The 19,029-nt window shown below is 37.2% G+C and overlaps 1 protein-coding gene across 7 annotated transcripts in view; it reads left to right on the top strand.

Annotated features, from left to right (window-relative positions):
• DDAH1 (dimethylarginine dimethylaminohydrolase 1) overlaps window positions 1-19,029 on the top strand; it is a 260,418-nt gene that overhangs the window by 202,720 nt on the left and 38,669 nt on the right. For all 7 annotated transcript variants that reach the window (XM_063607160.1, XM_063607164.1, XM_063607161.1 and 4 more), the window contains one exon: window positions 17,383-17,482. In XM_063607160.1, coding sequence (XP_063463230.1) covers window positions 17,383-17,482 — 100 coding nt within the window. The remainder of the gene's footprint in view (window positions 1-17,382; window positions 17,483-19,029) is intronic.

The raw sequence follows: 19,029 nt of genomic DNA on the forward strand, positions 1-19,029 counted from the left end.
TGCACTAGTTATTTTTAAATGCCTAATTCCATACGGTATCTATTCAGCTTTACATATTTTCAGTAGTTAACACCCTAATAGGAGTGGCTTAATAAGCCATTTACAATAGAGGCAGTTAATTAGTTATGCTATTAAAAAGCAAACTTTAAAGCATTTAATCCACTGTACATTATTGTTTGCTTTGAGAGGCAAACTTAAGATTTATAAGGTTCCAATTTGAACCCCAGAATAAATGAACGTAAGGGAAGCCAAAACTTCCCTGGTGTTGAGGAAAAACCTTTGCTTTCTCACTTCCTATGAATAGCAGTATTGTCCACCACCATTAGTACAGGGGCACCAGGGCCTTGCCATTCCATGCTTGGGCTTGTTTTTATTTTTAAGGAATGTTGGAAAATTGTGGAAATGAATGTTTTTTCTTCCCTTTTTTCCTTAATACCTCATGGATCCTGACCTTTTTCTTTAAACTGGTTTAATACGTGTTTCCCTTAAGGTTGGTCATTGACCCAAAAATAAGTTTGAGTTTCTTTTTCCATGATCTCCTCTAAAGAATTCTGTTAATAGCATACTAAACTGGATTACAAACTTACTGAATAAGTGCTTTGAATTCTGGGCAACCTTGGAATAAAGGGCACAGAAAGAGTAATACTGCATAGAATGAAACTGGGCAAGTTGGTATAAAGGAAAGGAATGCAACTGTATGGCTGATGTGATCAACATCGTCTAGTAGGTTTATTAGCAATTTAATGGAATATGGCTATTCAAGCACAATAATGGCTTCAGTTGAAATGTCTGTTCTGCTCTTTTTCCCATACACTTTGGAATGAGTAGAATGTGACAGTTGAGCTTTCAACAAGCTTCATGAATTTTAAATCCTTTTTAGTTATAAAATGGGGTACATGGCTTGTAGTCAGTGTGGACAAGGAGCTGGCAGCCTCATCTAGTCTTATGGAATATCAGGTGTCTTCAAGATAATGAGGGCTCGAGTTGACCAGGTACATTCTGGGTTTGCTCTGTATATCCACAGAGAACAGAGGGACCTCTCTCTGTGCAACATCCAATGATTATTTTGCAGTTGTAAAGTTACTTTCTCAACATTTACTGCAAGACCAACTTGATATCATCACAGAAGAAAACCTGTACTGATGTCTCAGAACAACTTCTTTTTGGCAGCTAAATATTTTTATTTTGTTCTATCTCTGGTTGATTCATGCATATTTAGAGAAGAAACACTCTGTGAATTGTGATGTAGCTTTTTATCCTCAAATTTTAACACCTATCCTAATTGATCCTTGAGTATTTCTTTAAATATTTAAATGTTTTATAAAGTTCTCAAATTCTATTACCACCATAAAAGTCTGTATCTCTGCTTTGGGTTAGGTCTTGAAGTACTCTAAAATTCAATACAAGGAGCTTTACTTATTTTATTTGCAGTTACCTAACAACAAAAGACTGTTTTCAGAAGATAATTTTTTTCAGAAAATCTAATTTAAAGCAATCTCAATTTAAATAGTATGAATTTATTTTTAAATTGGTTTATAATAGTACCCTGTGTTCTATTTAACTATGTTTGTGCTTATAGTATAATTTTATAACAACAGTATGAGCAAAAAAAAATTATCATAAAAATACTTAATAGGAATGTGTTGAAGTTTGTGTGATAGATTATTAACAGTAAGTGTTATCTATGCATGGGTGTTGGGATTACAAAGATTTTTAATGGTTCTATTTGACTTATCTGTACTTTCTAATTTCTCTACATTAAATTTGTGGGATGGGATATGTTACCTTTTTCACTTCAAGTCCAGAGAGAGTGGGCTTTAAATAAACCTCTCAGAGAGATTAAATATATTTTTGCAGTTTGGAAACACCAAGGATAGGTGTCTGGGAGATACAGAGGATTAGCAGCTGGTGACTAACAGGTTAGGTAGGAAGCCAAGAAAGTGCTACTGTGTTGGTCATAGCTGCACTGCCAGAGTTTGTAAACAAAGGATGTGCAAGTGTTTGCATGGACTAGAAATGGGTCATGTAGGAGAAAAAGTTGGTCTGGGGCTGTTTTGAGTTCAGTCTAAAATAATAGCCCAGGGAAGTATGGGGACTCCAACAGTGAGAGCCTGGATGGAGTAGACCACAGGTGAACCAGGGGTGGATAACCCAAGCAAAAAAGACTCTGGTAATACAGCTTCCAGTGGTCCAGTCTCCCCTATCTAGAGTCACGTTAGTATTTGGATGTTTAGAGTAATGGAAAGTATGCACTGACAAGCTGTGCCCCCTGCCTTGTGAACCAGAATGAGCAATGGTTACTGGAATTGTAGGTAGTAGATGAAGTTTTAAATATTCAGGCTTTGGGGTCCCAAGTATCTCTTAACTTCTTCCACCAGTGTCACATCAACCATTTTCCACCAACCAACCACAGCTCTTTGCATTTTTGCATATTTCCTTTAAGTCTTAAGAGGTATACTTAACAGGCATACTTAAAAAAAAATAGTTGCAATCTTAGTTTTTTGTGTCTTTTAACTGCTAAATTTACCCACATTCTTTTTGTTCTTAGAGCTGTCTCTTAGTTTCTCCCTGGGTATTTATAAGGATACCGTATTAGTCTATTTTCACACTGCTATAAAGATACTACCCAAGACTGGGTAATTTATACAGGAAAGAGATTTATTTGACTCACAGTTCCGCATGACTGGGGAGGTCTCAGGCAATTTGAAATCATGGCAGAAGGCTAAGGAGAAGCAAGTATCTTCTTCACAAGGTAACAGGAAAGAGAGAGAGTGTGTGAAGGAGGAACTGTTAAACACTTATAAAACCATCAGATCTCGTGAGAACTCACTCATTGTCACGAGAAAAGCATGGGGGAAACCACCCCCATGATCCAATCATCTCCCTCCCTCAATGCTTGGAGATAACAGGTCCCTCCTTTGATATGTGGGACATGGAGATTACAATTTGAGATGAGATTTGGTTGGGAACACAGAGCCAAACCATATCAGATACTCTTTAGTTCACTGCACAGATTCTAAATGACATTGAGCACTAAAGTATGTTACATTGTGCCCTGAAGACCTGAAAGAGTTAATCTACTTTTCAAAGTTCCTGTGGTACTATCCAGGAGGAAGTGAAGCAACAAGAAAAATCTAGCTAACTATATAACGTCAATAAGAAATACTTCACTTATATATTTGCATAATACTGAAATGCATTTAGTTTTGACAGCATAAACAGAACTGTGTTCACTAGGGACTTATTTCAAGATTTGAATATCAACTTATGTAATATTAAATTTAGTTAAGATACATCAGAAAAATTTTACTAACTATACCCACTATTAAACTAAGTGGTTTTTTGCCGACAGATTGTGTGCTTTGTTCAACTGTAAGCTTTGTACATTTCATAACAAGCACATTCCTGTTCTGAAATGGAATGCACCCGATCTATAATAAATCTGCTTGAGAGACAATGGATCCTAGCCAGCTCTGCCTTGGTTCAAGGAAAAAGACAATAAATAGGGGGCAATGACATTTATGAGAATCTAATTTCATTATACTCTGCCTCATAGGAAGAGAATCTAGATGGTGTTGAGGTTATTGTACTTTGAGTATTACTCAAAACCAGATATGAAGTACCTTCTGTGTTATATTCCTAATGGTTATTCCTCCAATGAGTGTTTTACTTAAAAATTAGTTAATATTTAGTGATAAATTAGAAGTAAAAAATAACTTTTTTTAAAGGAGAAAAAAACTATAATGGCAAGAAAAATATGGCTTACCATATTTTTTAAAGTAATTTAGGAAAGGCAAAACTCATTAGCTAGATGATAATTAGTTTTCCTTGGTAGAATATTGACCAGAATGTTTCTATTAGGAAAATACTATTGAACTGTTCCAGTCTTTTCCAGCTGAGGATGCCCAGATTTGATAATAGTGAAGAAAAATTCTTCACTATTTTTTAACACAATGTTAGAACACAGACAGTTATCAAAACCAAGGACAATTTCTTGAAACTAGCCATTTTGTACAACTATGGTTGGAAATGAGCCTTTACTTAATATTTATAAGCATCCAAATACTCAGCTGGTGTTTTTTCACTAACATATTTTAAACAAGTTCCCAGAGAAGCAAATGTATGAACATATGACAAAGGGTGAATATTTACAAAATCATTTGCCATGCTTCAGCCTGGAATCAGAAGGCAGCTTCTCAGAATTAATTACTATGCACTCTGCTTATCCTGACTAGGGCCTTTCACAACCATCTCTAATGAAGGCTTTAATAACACACAAAAAAGCTAAGGACTAGGAAAGAAAAAAAAGCAGCAAAATTCCCCCCCAGAAATCATCCCAGTGTTCCAAAAACCATCTTGCATATCATGCTCAAACCCGAGGCAATGTAGAACAGTCAAAAAAGCACCAACTTGTACCAGCTGTTGAGAAAGCTCCACAATTGGTGAAAAATTAGCAAATACAATATTTTTAAAAGAAATGCAGCCTTACTTATGCAGCAATCATTGAGGATATACTAATGAAGTGTTTCTCAGTTCAGATATTTAGGGGACCTACTTGAATAAGTGAATATGAATGTGTTTTAATTAGCACAGCAAACTTTCATTTAGTCCTATGGTGCTATACAGTGTGAATGTATTTTGGACTGACTGATCTGAAATGTGTTTGAAAGTTGTTCTTGCTATATAGCCTTGCCTACACTATTGATTTGCTTAATGCACTTCAGCTTGTCTCCAATTCAAGTGATCATAATTTCAAAATTGATTTCTGAAATAATAAAATCTTATGCTACTGGTATGGTTGTTTTTTGTTGTTGTTTGAGATAGAGTATTACTGTGTTGCCCAGGCTGGAGTGCAGTGGCTATTCACAGGTGTGAACATAGTGCACTGCAGCCTCAAACTCCTGGCCTCAAAGGATCTCCCTACCTCAGCCTCCCAGGTAGTGAGGCTGCAGACATGTGCCGCTGTGCCCAGCTTTACTATGTTTTATAGCATCTACAAAACTGAATTTAACAAGAAAATGTACAAGCAAGTGGCAAGAAGTAGCACTTGATGACTTCACTACGTGTTACCTCTGGAAAGTTCATTACAATCCATTTATTTGTTTCCAGACCTTTGATCTAGATGGCATTGGTGCAATCATAATGAATGTACATTAAGTAGCTCTTCCTGCCAAAGGGGGATTTTTGCATCCATTGCTGCAAACAGCTACCAAACTTCGCAACAGTAATGAATGAGCAATGTCTCCTGGAGTCTTTTTGTTAGAATAGTATTGTTAATATTAATGGACAAGGCAGGTTTCCTCACATCACTTCCTGCAGATCATGGTTTGAGTTAGCTCTTCTGATATCTCTTAGATTTAAGTACCTTTTTGTATCATTGACTCCCAATTTTTATTTCTGGTTCTGACTACTCCCCTTGATCTCTCCATCTGAATATCTAGAAGTCATTTCAAACTCAGCATGGCCACACAGTTCTTCAATTTTTTCTCTCCAGCCTTGCTTCTCTCCCTGGAATTTTTCATATTAGAAATCAGTACACCTATCCACTCAATTGCTCAAGACAAAAATCTAAAAGTCACCCTGGGCCCTTCCTTTCCTTCACCCCCACATCCAATCCACCAACTTCCGTCAACCCTCCAAAACACATTCCAAATTCAGCACTTTCTTTGTCTCCACTATCACCACACTTGTGCTCACCACCATTTTCTTTCACCTGGACTACTGCAGTTGCTTTTTAACTAAGTTCTCTGTTTCCATTTGTGCCTTCCAATCCATTTTCCACAAAGCAGCTATCCAGAATTTGTAAATTAAATTATATCACTCCCTTCCTGCAGACTCTCCAGTGACTTCCAATAATACTTAAAATTCCAATTCTTTATGTGAGTTTACCAAGTTCAGCTAACCCCATCTGGCAACCCCAGCTTTATCTGGTAAAATGCCATATTAGTTTGCTAGTACCACTGACTGGACATCTTAAATAACAGAGATATATTTTCTCACAATGCTGGAGGCTAGCAGTCTGATATCAAGGTATTGGAAGGGTTGGTTTCTTCTGAGGCCTCTGCCTGGCTTGCAGATGGCCATCTGTGTCTTCACATGGCCTTTCATCTATGTCTCTTTATCCTAGTCTGCTCTTCTTATAAGGACACCAGTCATAATGGATTAGGGCCCATCCTAATGACCTCATTTTAACCTGATTATCTCTCTAAAGACCCTATCTCTAAAGGCAGTCACATTCTTAAGCCCTGGGAGTTTTCAACATATGAATCTTGAGGAGACACATAGCCCATAACACTTGCCCTCTTCATTTTAGCACTGTGCTAGCTGTCTTCCTGTTCCTTGAACAAGTTAAACTTGTTCCCACCTTAGGGCCTTTGCACTGGCTCTTGTTGGAACATTCTTCCTATGGGCAACAGAGTTGGTCCTTTTGGTCACTCAGATATCAGCACAAATGTCACACTTTCAGAAAGGCTGTTCCTGACCTTCCAAACTACAGTAACTACCCTAGCCATTTTATATCACATCTCCTGAATTAAATAACTGCATAGCACTTACCACTAATATTTTTAATGTTTATTATTTATTGCCTATCTCTCCATATCCTCACCAGAATATACACAGGGCTCTTCTCTCTTCGCTGATGTATTCTCGGAACCTAGAATAGTGCCAGGTATATTGAAAATGCTGAATAAATGTTTGTTGAATGACTAAGCAAATGAACAGAATTACTGGAGATGAGTGGCGGTTAGTGATTATTGGGACAAATAGGCCAACGGTAGTTTTCTCACCTGCGGGTTTTTAGAAATAAAGATGAATCTTCCCACCCTTGAAATGTCGTAAGAGTTGTTTAAAAGAGGTCACAGAGGTTGTATGGCTCTTGCCGTGGCTATGCCCTGTCTAAACAAGGTGGATATTTTTGCCGTATACTTGTTTATAACATTTCCAGAAATTCTGTCTGACTTACAAAGTTGTTCAGCTGTTCATTCAGTAAACATATACAGAGAGTCAACTAGGGGCCAGAACTTGTTAATAGAATGCCCCGAGCCTGGGCAGCATAAGTAGACCCCATCTCTACAAAAAAAAAAAAAAAAAAAATTGGCCATTGGGCACACACCTGTAGTCCCAGCTACTCAGGAGGCTGAGGTGGGAGGATTGTTTGAGCCAGGGAGGTTGAGGCTGCAGTGAGCCATGATGGCACCACTGCACTCCAGCCTGGAGGACAGAGTGAGACCCTGTCTCAAAAAAAAAAAAAAAAAAAAAAAGAATCCCCTGGGAGCCATGGGAGCACACAGAAGGAATCTCTGACCCAGCCAGGACCTACATTTGGGCTGGGAGCAGGGATATGCTGGAAGGCTTTTAGGGCAGCTTAATGCCTACAATGTATAAATTGTATACTGAACATACAAAATATTTCCCATACATTAATCTGTTTGTGTCTGGCAGCATGCGATTCCTCTGAATTCACAGAAAATTATGAACACTTCGAGTACTATTTCTGGTGCTTATTTTGGATCATGTGCACAGCAAATTTTTATGCTTCTCAACATTCAGGAAAATTAGTTTAGAATTTTATAAACTTGTCAGTTCCCTGGTTTTTAGCCTACTAAATTTTGCAGGTCTTTTGGCAGCTGACACTTATTTTAATTTGGTATTTGGTGATAAATCATATTTTTATTTGCCCCTTGCAGACAGAACGTCAGTGGCTTTTAAGTACTCAATACATGTATTGTATCATTATCGTCAACAAGGAATTGAACCACTTGAATTAGTACATTATATATCAAGAGAGCTGACAAGACCAGCAGAGCTCCTGCCTTGTTTTTCATTTAGAAAGCTAAATGTCACTTCCAGCCTTCTTCCGGGAAACTGTCTTGTAGTGACATCGTTATGGAGGGACCTTTGAACCTCTGGAACTTTCTCAGTGTATTCTCCAGATAATGAAAAGGGTCTTTCCTAGTTTTGTCCAGAGTGCTTTTTATTTCTCCTGGCTCCGTGGGTTTGCCTTCCACATTTCTGTCTAATCTTCCTAGATGCTATATGCCCTTTGGATCTGAGCACTGGTTCAGAGATGAAGAGTGTTGAAATATTAATTCCAGCTCTGATATACAGAGCTGCAACAATTGTGCTTTATAAACTAACATAATCCTGGGATGCTTTTAGTTTGACAATCTACTGTCTTCTATAGGCAGGATGGTCTTAGTGTTGTAAGTGGTTATAAATAGCATGGTGCATTCCTATAAACAGAAAAAAATCCTCCATTAATAGTTGTTTCTGTATCAGAATTTAATCAGTTTGATAAAGTGGCCTGTTATTACTGACTCTTAGGATACTACTTGTCAATTTTGTTGTATACCTAAATGAGTTACTTTTAGCTGCAGCTAACAGAAAACTCAAATTGGTTAATAAAATGAAAAATCTTATATATTAAGAACTCCAGGGCTCTAGGGTTGGATTTGGCAGCTCAAAATGTCATCAAAGGCTCAAATTGCTTCCCTCTCTCTGCCCTGCCATATTTGATGATGGATGTGTTCTCACCAGTTCCAGGTACAACATCTATACAGAACAATGTCCAAGGGAAGAAGAGGAATTATGTTTCTTTCTATGGCTCCAGGAACCTCTCAACAGACATCCCCTCAGTGGCCAATATTGGGTCACTTGCACCAGACCCTGGCATAAGAGACAGAACTGCCATGCCTGATTTAGACTGGGAGGTACCTTAAGGAATATGGTGATAATTAAATGACATAATCCATGCAAAATCACTTAGCACAATGCTTGGCACTTAGAAAGAGCTTAATAAATTGTATTTATTATTAATGATAGTGTTATGAGTGGTTAAGAGGTTCCTCAAACCTTGTTGATACTGATTGTGTGTTGAGGAGATAAAGATAACAGGGATCACCTGGGGAAGCCCATCTACTCAAATCCTCAGAGCGCATAGCAGGAGCCTACTCATAGGAAGGGAATGGGATAGGTAACTAGAACAGGACTTCAGGGAAAAGAACCAAAGCAGCACCCAGGTATATGGTCAGGAGTAGGACAAAGCAGAAAGAATGACTTGACCCTGTGTCTCAGAGCATCGGCCTGGAGCTTGTTAGATCCTTCTTTTTCAGGTTAAGATCGATCATGGGAATAAATGAGTTATTTTTAGGTGCAGCTAACAGAAAACTCAACTCAGATTGGTTTGGGAAATGAAAAATCTCATATATCAAGAACTCCAGGGCTCTAGGGTTGGATTTAACAGCTCAGTCCAACTTAGGGAATGAACCCAAAGTTGATGAAATCTACTATACTGCATGTGAATATAAATAAGAAAACACACAAAGGTTGGCAAATAAGCAGAGCCTGACATCTCTCTTATAGGAAAAGCATTGTAGATTCTCTGTGTCATATACTTATCTCACTACTGGCAAGTAATTAGCATCCTTGGAGAAACTGTGTGATGGGTTCTTCCAAAAAAATAAAATATAAGTATCATAAGTTAGTGTTGAGTTGACACTCACACTCTTTGTTTCCCACTGCATTGGAATCTTCTGTTTGCCTCTGAGGATTCCCATCTTTCTGGAGTTTTTTTAATCCACTTTTAGGTTTGCCCTATCTTGTCTGCATTCATATATCCAGCCTCTTGCCTCTGATTGGATTTGGTTAAACACCAGAATACTTTACTCATGAGTAACCATCTGGGGTATTTTCAGTAAATTCTATGGGAGGAAAATAGGATTACAGTTAGAGTCACATTTATGAATGCCAAAATTTTTTCTGAGACTGCAACTTTTAGAAGTCTAGAGCTGGAAATGACCTCATTTTTAAGCTTTGTGCCCTCCGTTTACTAATATGGAAACCAAAATGCTAAATATCTTGCTTAATTTTTAGCAGTTTCCACTAGAAATAAACCCATATGTTTGGAAATCCAAGAAATCAATGGGAAAAAATGAAATGGGTATGTAACAGTCTGTGGGAAATGTTTCAAGAGATCTTATTCATGTAAAAGTTATAACAAAAGTTCAATAAGAGGGAAAATGAGCTAAGTGGTTATAAAACTTTAACACGTGTTGACCATTTGATAAAATCATGAGTTCTCTGAATAATCACAGGGTTCATATTTATTTGACTTTGATAACTTTTAAAGATTTTCGTGATTAAATAATTTCCAGTTCTGTTGACCATTTTTGTAGGACTAAGGCTCCCATTTGATTTGTTGGTTGTTGTTTTTTTTTTACCAGCTATCAGCTGAGAATTGCTCTCAGTTCCCAGAGGCCACCCTGTAGGCCCTCTTCTGGCAATTCACAACATGGATGTTTACATTCTTCAAAACAGAGGATCAGAACATCTCTCTGACTTCTTTGTCTCTAACCTTTAAACCCACTTTTAAGGGTTCTCCTTAGGTCAAGCCCACCCAGGGTAATCTCCCTTTGATTAACTCAAGTCATCTAAGTAGATACTTTACACCTGCAAAATTTCTTTACTTGTGCTATGTAAAGTAACCAATCACAGATATGATATCTTCATCATATTTACAGGTCCTACTCACACTCAAAGGGGGAGAGATTTATACAGGACATGTACATCAAGGGGGCAGCAATCATGGGCACCATTTTAGAATTCTACCTACTATACTTCCTAGTGTGGTAGAAACCCTTCTCATCTCTCTAAATTCATCACTTTTGTTTGGAGTGTATATAATGTCTTGGTTTGAGTGTGTCTGCATATCCATATGCTTTGGTAACCTCACTATTTAAAATACACTGTTGACTACCTAAAGATTTTTACACAAATAACTCCTCCTCGTACTCTGATGAGAAAGTAGTGGCTTCCAAAATTTATTAGCCTTAGTTTGTGTATGCTTAGAAAGGCAAAATTTAGACTGTTTAGAAACCAAATGCAAGTTCAGACTGCTGCAATTTGTAGTCTCTATCCTTCCATTTCTCCAGAATGTCTGAGTCCACATTTTTGTTCAATAAATAAATAATAGTGAACATAATCTGTTTTGGAGAGTACTGTAGCTCCTCACAGTCACTCGATTTCATTGTAGATACCTAAATTTGTTTGTTAGTAACAATATTGTGTAGGAAAGAATAACACAAACTTCAGAGCAAAGCTAAGTTGAAATCTCAGCTCTCTGCTTACTTGCTATGAGACTTTGATCAAATTTACTTACTCTGCCCCAGTTTTCTCATCTGTAAAACAAATCATTCTTGTACTTGCTTCATCAGGTTGTAAAAGTTAAATAAGGTTAATATGAGTTCATAGTAGAGTGCCTGGCACATAGGAAGACTATATAAATGTTTGCTGTTACCATTGCTAACTAAATTCCTTCTGAGAGCTTTGTCCTAAAATTAGAATATAGAAGAGGATCCCAATATGTTTTTATTTAGAAATTTTTAAGACCGGATCATTGAGTACACAAAATGTCTGTTCGATCCTTTTTTGTTGGTAGTTTTGGCTAATTTTAGTAGTCAACACCTACAGCCAGGCATGGTGGCTCATGCCTGTAATCCCAGCACTTTGGGAGGCTGAGACAGGTGGAACACCTAAGGTCAGGAGTTCGAGACCAGCCTGGCCAACAGGGCGAAACCCTGTCTCTACTAAAAATACAAAATTAGCCGGGCGTGGTGGCACAAGCCTGTAATCCAAGCTATTCAGGAGGCTGAGGCAGGAGAATTGCTTGAACCTGGGAGGCGAAGGTTGCAGTGAGCCAAAATCATGCCATTGCACTCCAGCCTGGACAAAAAGAGTGAAACTCTGTCTCAAAAAAAAAGAAAGTAATCAGCACATATGGACAAATTTAGGAATGAACCACTGAACAAACCTAAGGGATCTCCAAATCAAAGGGTAGTAATGAATATGCAGGTTTTTCTTGGTGAAACAGGTTGGTGTGGTTTATATATTCTGTTCATATTACTTAGTGTTCTTAATCACTCTATAACTTAACATCCTAAGGCCCTAATATACAGAAATTTCATTTATCTCTAATATGAAGAGATCATGGAATACAAAGCCACCTTGGCACAGGATCTTACAATATCCAGTGGACTTAAATGTACAGAATTGGAAGGCAGAAGGCATGGGCTCCAAATCTGATGTGGGCTGCACTCTATGATGAGACCTCAGGAGAATCTTAATCATACAGTGAAGTGAAAATGAGGATGGGCTCCGGAGGCTTGACTCGGCAAGTCAGTCAACCTCCCTTAGCCTCAGTTTACTCATATATAAAATGGGTATACTAATATCTACCCTTTCTTCTTTTTGGAGTTATTGTGAGCATCACAACAAATATTCCATTTTATTGTCACTATATATTCAGAAGGTGTATCTGTTCCACTAGATTAATTTCACAGAGGCAAGCAAGGGCTGTGGCTTAAAAAAAAGAATTGTAGCCTGATTTGAAAAAAAAAAAAAAAGTTGACATCCACCAAATATTTGTTGAACTGAGATGTTATTCACATGACAAAATATATGTGAAAATGTGATACAACATTAAGCAATGTCATAAAATCAGCCAAGTGTACTAGCAAGTGGCCACAGTGACCAAAGATGTGCTGATTAACAAAGAAGTTTAAAGTAGCATAAAGAAATAAAATGTGGCCTTTTGAATATGACCTCAGACAATATAGTGATTTTGATGCATCAGCAAGTTCCAAGCCATCTGTGCCTTGATGTGCCAAGACAGCTTCTTGAACAGCTTCCTCAGCATTATCTACATGTCACACTCAACATTAAAAGGCAAAACAAAATCAGCAAAAAGTTGGGAGATGAAACCATCTCACTACCAACAAAGCTATGTTGCTGCTGTTCAACTCTCTGGAGCTAGACAAGTGTAGGGATAGAATGATTCTATAATTTTAAAGCTCCTGTAATGTGATGAGTTACAAAGAAACCAGGACAACTTAAGCAGGCATTGAAAACATAGTGGTGACATTGGTGATAGCACAGCTTCTAGCACATGGCAGAACTGTGGTTGACTGAGACATGTCAACCACAGACAGGCCAACTTTGAGGGCCACGTTTATTTCATAGTATCTAGCAGCAGAAACAGCTGAAGGAAAGCAGCTTGGCTAACAGATTGGTGCATATTCTTTAAGGAGCCATAGCTCAGAACTGTTCACCAGGCCCCACAAGCACATTCACAACATTTAGAACGAAGATGTGAAACATTCAAAAGGGGCATTACTGAAAATAAACAGCAAAAGTCAATTTTGGAAAGGGTCAACTGGAAAATATTGCCCTGAAATAAAGAGTATTAAACTAACAGTGCTATAACAAGTTATTATGAATATAGCTTCCTAGTAAAACTATATAAGGCTTTATTTTTGTTTTGTTTTATATTAGGGAGAGTTTTGGGTTTTTTGGGAGTTTTTTTAGTATTTTAGGTTTGAGGGAGATTTTGCAAGAACAAAAGGAAAACTGAACTTAAAAGATGTTTTATTTAATACAGAAAATTGTATTTTTTATCTTTTACTTGTTTTTGAAAGGTAGCCAAAATCCAAACAAAGGACTGAGTTAATTTAGGGCAAAATAATAATATCATCAACTACTAGTTTTGAGCACAATATGCCAGGCACTGAGCTAGGTGTTTTACATGTATTATCTTATTTGTTACTCACATAATCCCTGTTAGAGAGAAAGCACTATTCCCATTTGCAGGTCAAGAAACTGAGACTCAGAGAGGTGAATTTATCCAAGTCACATTGCTAATAAGTGATAAAGACTTTATTCTAATCCCTGGTTCTTGCCACTCACCATGAAGGTCTAAAGGGAATGAAAAGAGAAGACAGGATAATCATGAAAACGTGATAGGATGGAAATGAGAGCCGTAAAAGAAGGAAAGAAGAGAGTAGAAAAGGGAAGGGTAAGGAAGGAGACCAGGCATTGAGAAAGAGAAAGAATTCTTTAGACTGATTGGGTCCCTTAGAGTGGTAATATTCTCAGTGACCATGATCATTCCATATCATCTTAGCTGATGCTCTTTTGAGTCCTGTGGAACATCTTACCAGACAGGCCCACTTCCCACCTTATGTAGTACTTTCCAAGGGCTATTTCAAAGCAGAGGTTACACAAGAAATTTGCCACATGTCTTGACAGCTTCCAGGAGCTGGAAGGAAATCAGATTTGGATTATCTAAATTTAAATTTAAATGTATCCTCAATGTATGTTCTCTAACTGTATACTGGCCTTGCAAAAAAAAAAAATCTATAATTTTAATTCACAGGAAAGCAGATGGGATCTGTCATGGAGGGATAAAACACAAGAAACATGTCCAAATATAAGAAAAAACAACAGTTTTTTTCTTGTGCACTAATTTTATAGTACAAGTATCTGTCACTGTGTATACACAAGCTGTTATTCATAAAAAATACAATATTTATTCAGCAAATACTGTGTGACTTGTATGTATTTAATGACCAGAAGGAGCCTAAAATGTTGATACTATAATGAATAAATACCCACTTTAAAGGTGAGAAAACTGAGGCTCAGAATACTAAATAACCCGAGGACACTGGCTAATAAGTAGCAGAACTGGAAGCAGCAGAGGTGATCTGTAGCAGCTGTGACCAGAGAAGAAATCTATGCTGTGATAAATAGTACGAGGAGAAAAATGGGGCAAAAAATGCAAGTATAACATTGTTTTAAAATGAAATGCAAAGTACATGTAGCATGAAAAAGGAGGGAAGAAAGGTCTTGTAAATCTTTTGCGTAAAGAATGAAAATTACTGTATATACTTTATACTCTAAGGCTGAAATTAAGTAGGTTGTTTTTCTAATTTTCCCTTTTTATTTCTAATTTTGTGGGCTAAAATGACCCATTCAGCTCAGCCGTTGGAATTAATACTGTTTGTCCTGATGGTTTCTCTGAGTAATGCTAAGTTCCACACTGCAGGGTTACTGTCTCAATGAAAGGTGGGTGTGTTATTTGGTCATTTTTTTTCCTCTTGGAAGTTAATAAAGTCAACATTAACCATGGCCATGTAACCACAGAATGGGCAGTTTCTTAAAGGCTCATGGTTTGGATCTTTTCCTGCAAAAACTCCCACTTCTATAGTTACATTTAGTGTTCTAACTGCCTGAATACCTGGCTTGCTATGGACCCATGTGTCAGGCCTGTTTGCAGCTGAGTTTGTCTGCTTCAACGGAACCTCAATGCCAAGAGTGTGTGGTTCCCAATGGACAGCCTGCCGAGTTCAGCCTCTCATTTCTTCTCCAGAAATCTCCCTCAGTTTAGCATTGCCGATTTGATGCCATATGGCCCTGCAGTTCTCAAAACTGTTTACTTGATGTTTACAATTTTTTAAAAATCTTGTCCATGTGCTTAACTCTGAAAGTAATGTAGTATCATCAACATGTGTGGTATGGACCTATCCTGATGACTGTTTGTATAGATGTGATTGAATTTTTTTAAGTACTACCCCTGCACAAGAGCTAGTTTTTTTAATGTCAGTGCAGCTGTTTTAACTTAAAAAGAAAAGAAAACCACAAACATTTTATCCTCTAAAACTTTTTAATTTTCAAAGACATAGGACATTTAAAGAGATGTAATGTTTCTGAAACTGGTATATAGTAGACTCCCTACCTCTATTCTCCTCTAACTTTTAAGAATTGAATACAGTTCCTGAGTTGAGATGTTGCATAGTTACATACAAACTTTTCAAACCAAAATTTATGTTATTGCTCAACTCCTCCTAATCTTTGAAATGTTAAGTTATAATAGAAGCAGTAGCATTAGTAATAGAAACAAAAAGTAACTGTACATCTGTTCTCATGATCTCTCCCTAAGCTCAGTGAATTTTCCATGGACAAAGAGGCAGAGATGTCAAAAGGAAACAGTTGTGTTTTCCTGGGTTCATAGTAGCCCAACAAGTCATGGTAAATATTGTGTTTGCTCCTTATTTTATGCTGTAGCAACAATTCCACTTCCTATTACATAGGAAAACCTATTCTGCTGTTAAAAGAGGTCACTGAATGTATTTACTACAACATTAAGACCATTTTGTCCATGGAAATATTTTTTATTGTTCTGAGTCACTCTGGTTTGTGGAATTTTTACATGAGTTCCAGGACAAGGATGAGATGATATATTTATTTTACTTTGTATCCTCTTTAAATGTTTTTTGAATGCATGAATGTCAGGCTTGTTGTCAAAGTATTTCCATATTTTTATTACTTTAGAAGTAACTCTGCTCTATTTGTGTCTCTTAAACTCTTCACTGACAATTCACACTGTGTACTCAGCATGTTGTATTTTTGGAAGAACTACCTGCTTTGCCCAGTGTGATGTGATCTCTTGTTCCCTTGTCCCCTATTCGAGTCATCTCATTGTATGTCTTTACTATCCTAAAGGTTTTGCAGACCTTTGAAAATATTTAAATTGTTTTGTTGAGCTACTGGATGGACTTGAATTAAATTGTGAGCTTCAATTTGTTATGCTTCACATTCATTTCTTATATTAAAGTAAGCCTCAATAGAAGTGTTCCTTAATTCAACCCAGAATATCTCTGTGCTTTAGACATGCCCTGGAATCATAGAAATACCTGAAATTTATTTTCAAATATTCATTGGTTTGATTGTAATTGTTGAACTCGTTAATCACCTCTAAGGAACTAGGTTTTAAAAGATGGGTAATCATATTAACTGTTTGAATATAACTAACACAGTTTACATTTACAGAGAAGCAAAGGATGTTTTGACATTTTACAAAATATTTGAATAGAAAACAGTGATTGTCCTATGGGTTGAGATTTCAAATTACGAGTTATTGATATTCCTTCCATGTATTATATTGTGTGTGTGTGCAATTCTGACTAAATGACTGACATAAGATTTAAAATGGAATCTTGTATTTCCTGGCAAGGGTAGGATAATTGGGTGCTTTGCCTCCCACCTTCCTTTACTCATGTGCCCTAACTAGTCAGCCTCCAACAATGCCCTAACTGGTTAGCCTCCAATAGTGTGCTAACTGGTCAGACTCCAGCAATATCCTAACTAGTCAACCCCTAACAAATGCCCTAACTTGTCAGCCTCCAACAGTGGCCGAACTGGTCAGCCTCCAATGGTGCATTAACTGGTCGTACTCCAACAGTGTCTTAACTAGTCGGCCTCCAACAGTATTGTAACTACTCAGCCTTTCTACAGAAAAAAATGACACTGTATTGACTCAATCTTACACTAGAAGGGAACAAAATAAACAATTTTTAACAGATCATTTCTTCTCTTACAAATGATCATGACTGGTCATACATTATGTATTCACAAGGATGGGTGTGTATATGAGTGTGGATGTGTGTGGGTGTGTGCACGAGAGCTTGATTTAGTGTTTAGATGTTTTGGATGGTTTTTTCTTGTTAGGAAATTGTAGCATAGTAATCTGAATCATTTTATTTTCAACAGGTTGACATGATGAAAGAAGCATTAGAAAAACTTCAGCTCAATATAGTAGAGATGAAAGATGAAAATGCAACTTTAGATGGCGGAGATGTTTTATTCACAGGTATAGTTGTATTTATTTTTTCTATCCAAGAATATTTTTAATACTTGGCTTGTATTTACTTGTTTTATTATAGTTTTTTGTGGTTTTTTTGTTGTTGTTGTTTTTGAGACAGAGTCTTGCTGTCACCTAGGCCGGAGTGCAGTGGCGCCATCTTGGCTTGCTGCAACCTCCGCCTCCTGGGTTCAAGCGATTCTCCTGCCTCAGCCTCCTGAGTAGTTGGGATTACAGGTGTGTGCCACCATGCCCAGCTAATTTTTGTATTTCAGTAGAGATGGGATTTCACTATGTTGGCCAGGCTGGTCTCAAACTCCTGACCTCAGGTGATCTGCACACCTCGGCCTCCCAAAATACTGGGATTACTATCATAAGCCACCATGCCCAGCCTACTGTAGTAGTTTTAATTACCAAAGTAAGAGATGCTAAATGGAGGGAAATAGGAAAATACAGGAAAACACAAGAAGAAAAAAAATGACCTTCTATTCAAATGTAATCACTTTAGTATTTAGTATATATGTCCTTTTAGTACTTCGTATATATACATTTGCATATTTTTACAAGAACATTATTGGTATGTACATCACCACTTTGTATCTTGCTTCTACTTTATTCTTCTACAGCATGAATTTATAAGTTGCATCATTTTCCATTGTGTTACTGTATATCTGGTTTGTATTTAAAGGATTCATAATTCAAGATTAGTGTCATTTACAAATAACTTTCTTTCCAGATGGCAAGGTGGATTTAAATAATTTCTATGCAAATTGACTTGGCTTAATGCCAGATGGATAATAGCAGAACTCAACAAAATATGAACAGCTAATATTATTATTGATCTTACTGGAGTCAGTTTTTACAGTGTGTAATGTGGCTACTAAAGAAACAGTAATTTTAGCATTTAACCTTTTCAACTCATTTATCGTATAATTAGTGTTGTATAAAATCATGTGTAAAATCTGGGTCCCCAAATTCATTCTGGTTATACTGATGAGCAAGATAATCAATAGTAATTTTAATTTATAGTGAGAATTTATTTTCCCAGACATGTCAGAGAATACATTTCACCAATGTAGCCCTGACAGCAAAGGCTGGTCCTCAGGGACTTGGGAATGTGGCCCACTGAAAGCGTGAAGCTTCTTGGAAGTCTAATATTTTGGCTGATGTGAATTTTATATTGAATCTCATATATATGTATAGTCAAGATATAGCCATTTTTGTTTTAATATCAAAATAATGTTTTGCATTACTTACTTTGGACATAATTAATGTTCCTGAAGAAGGAATAGTGTTTATTCTGTGACATTTAAGTAGTTCTTTGCTAAGTGTCACATACTGTCGCTATGGGTGGGGCCACCACGTTGCCAGCTCTGGGGGCGCCATTCTTGTTAGGGATTGTGTGAATAGTATGCCCTGGAGTTGTGTACTGCACCTGTGCTGCCACTGTCACATGCAGTGGTCCATCTCTGGGGTTTGGTTTGCATGCCCATTGAACCCTAAGAACACAGAACAAGGAGTCAAGAAGGCCTACACTGCACTCTTAGCTCTGGGTG

The sequence above is a fragment of the Pan paniscus genome, chromosome 1 (assembly GCF_029289425.2).
Source record: "Pan paniscus chromosome 1, NHGRI_mPanPan1-v2.0_pri, whole genome shotgun sequence".
Lineage (NCBI taxonomy): Eukaryota > Metazoa > Chordata > Mammalia > Primates > Hominidae > Pan > Pan paniscus.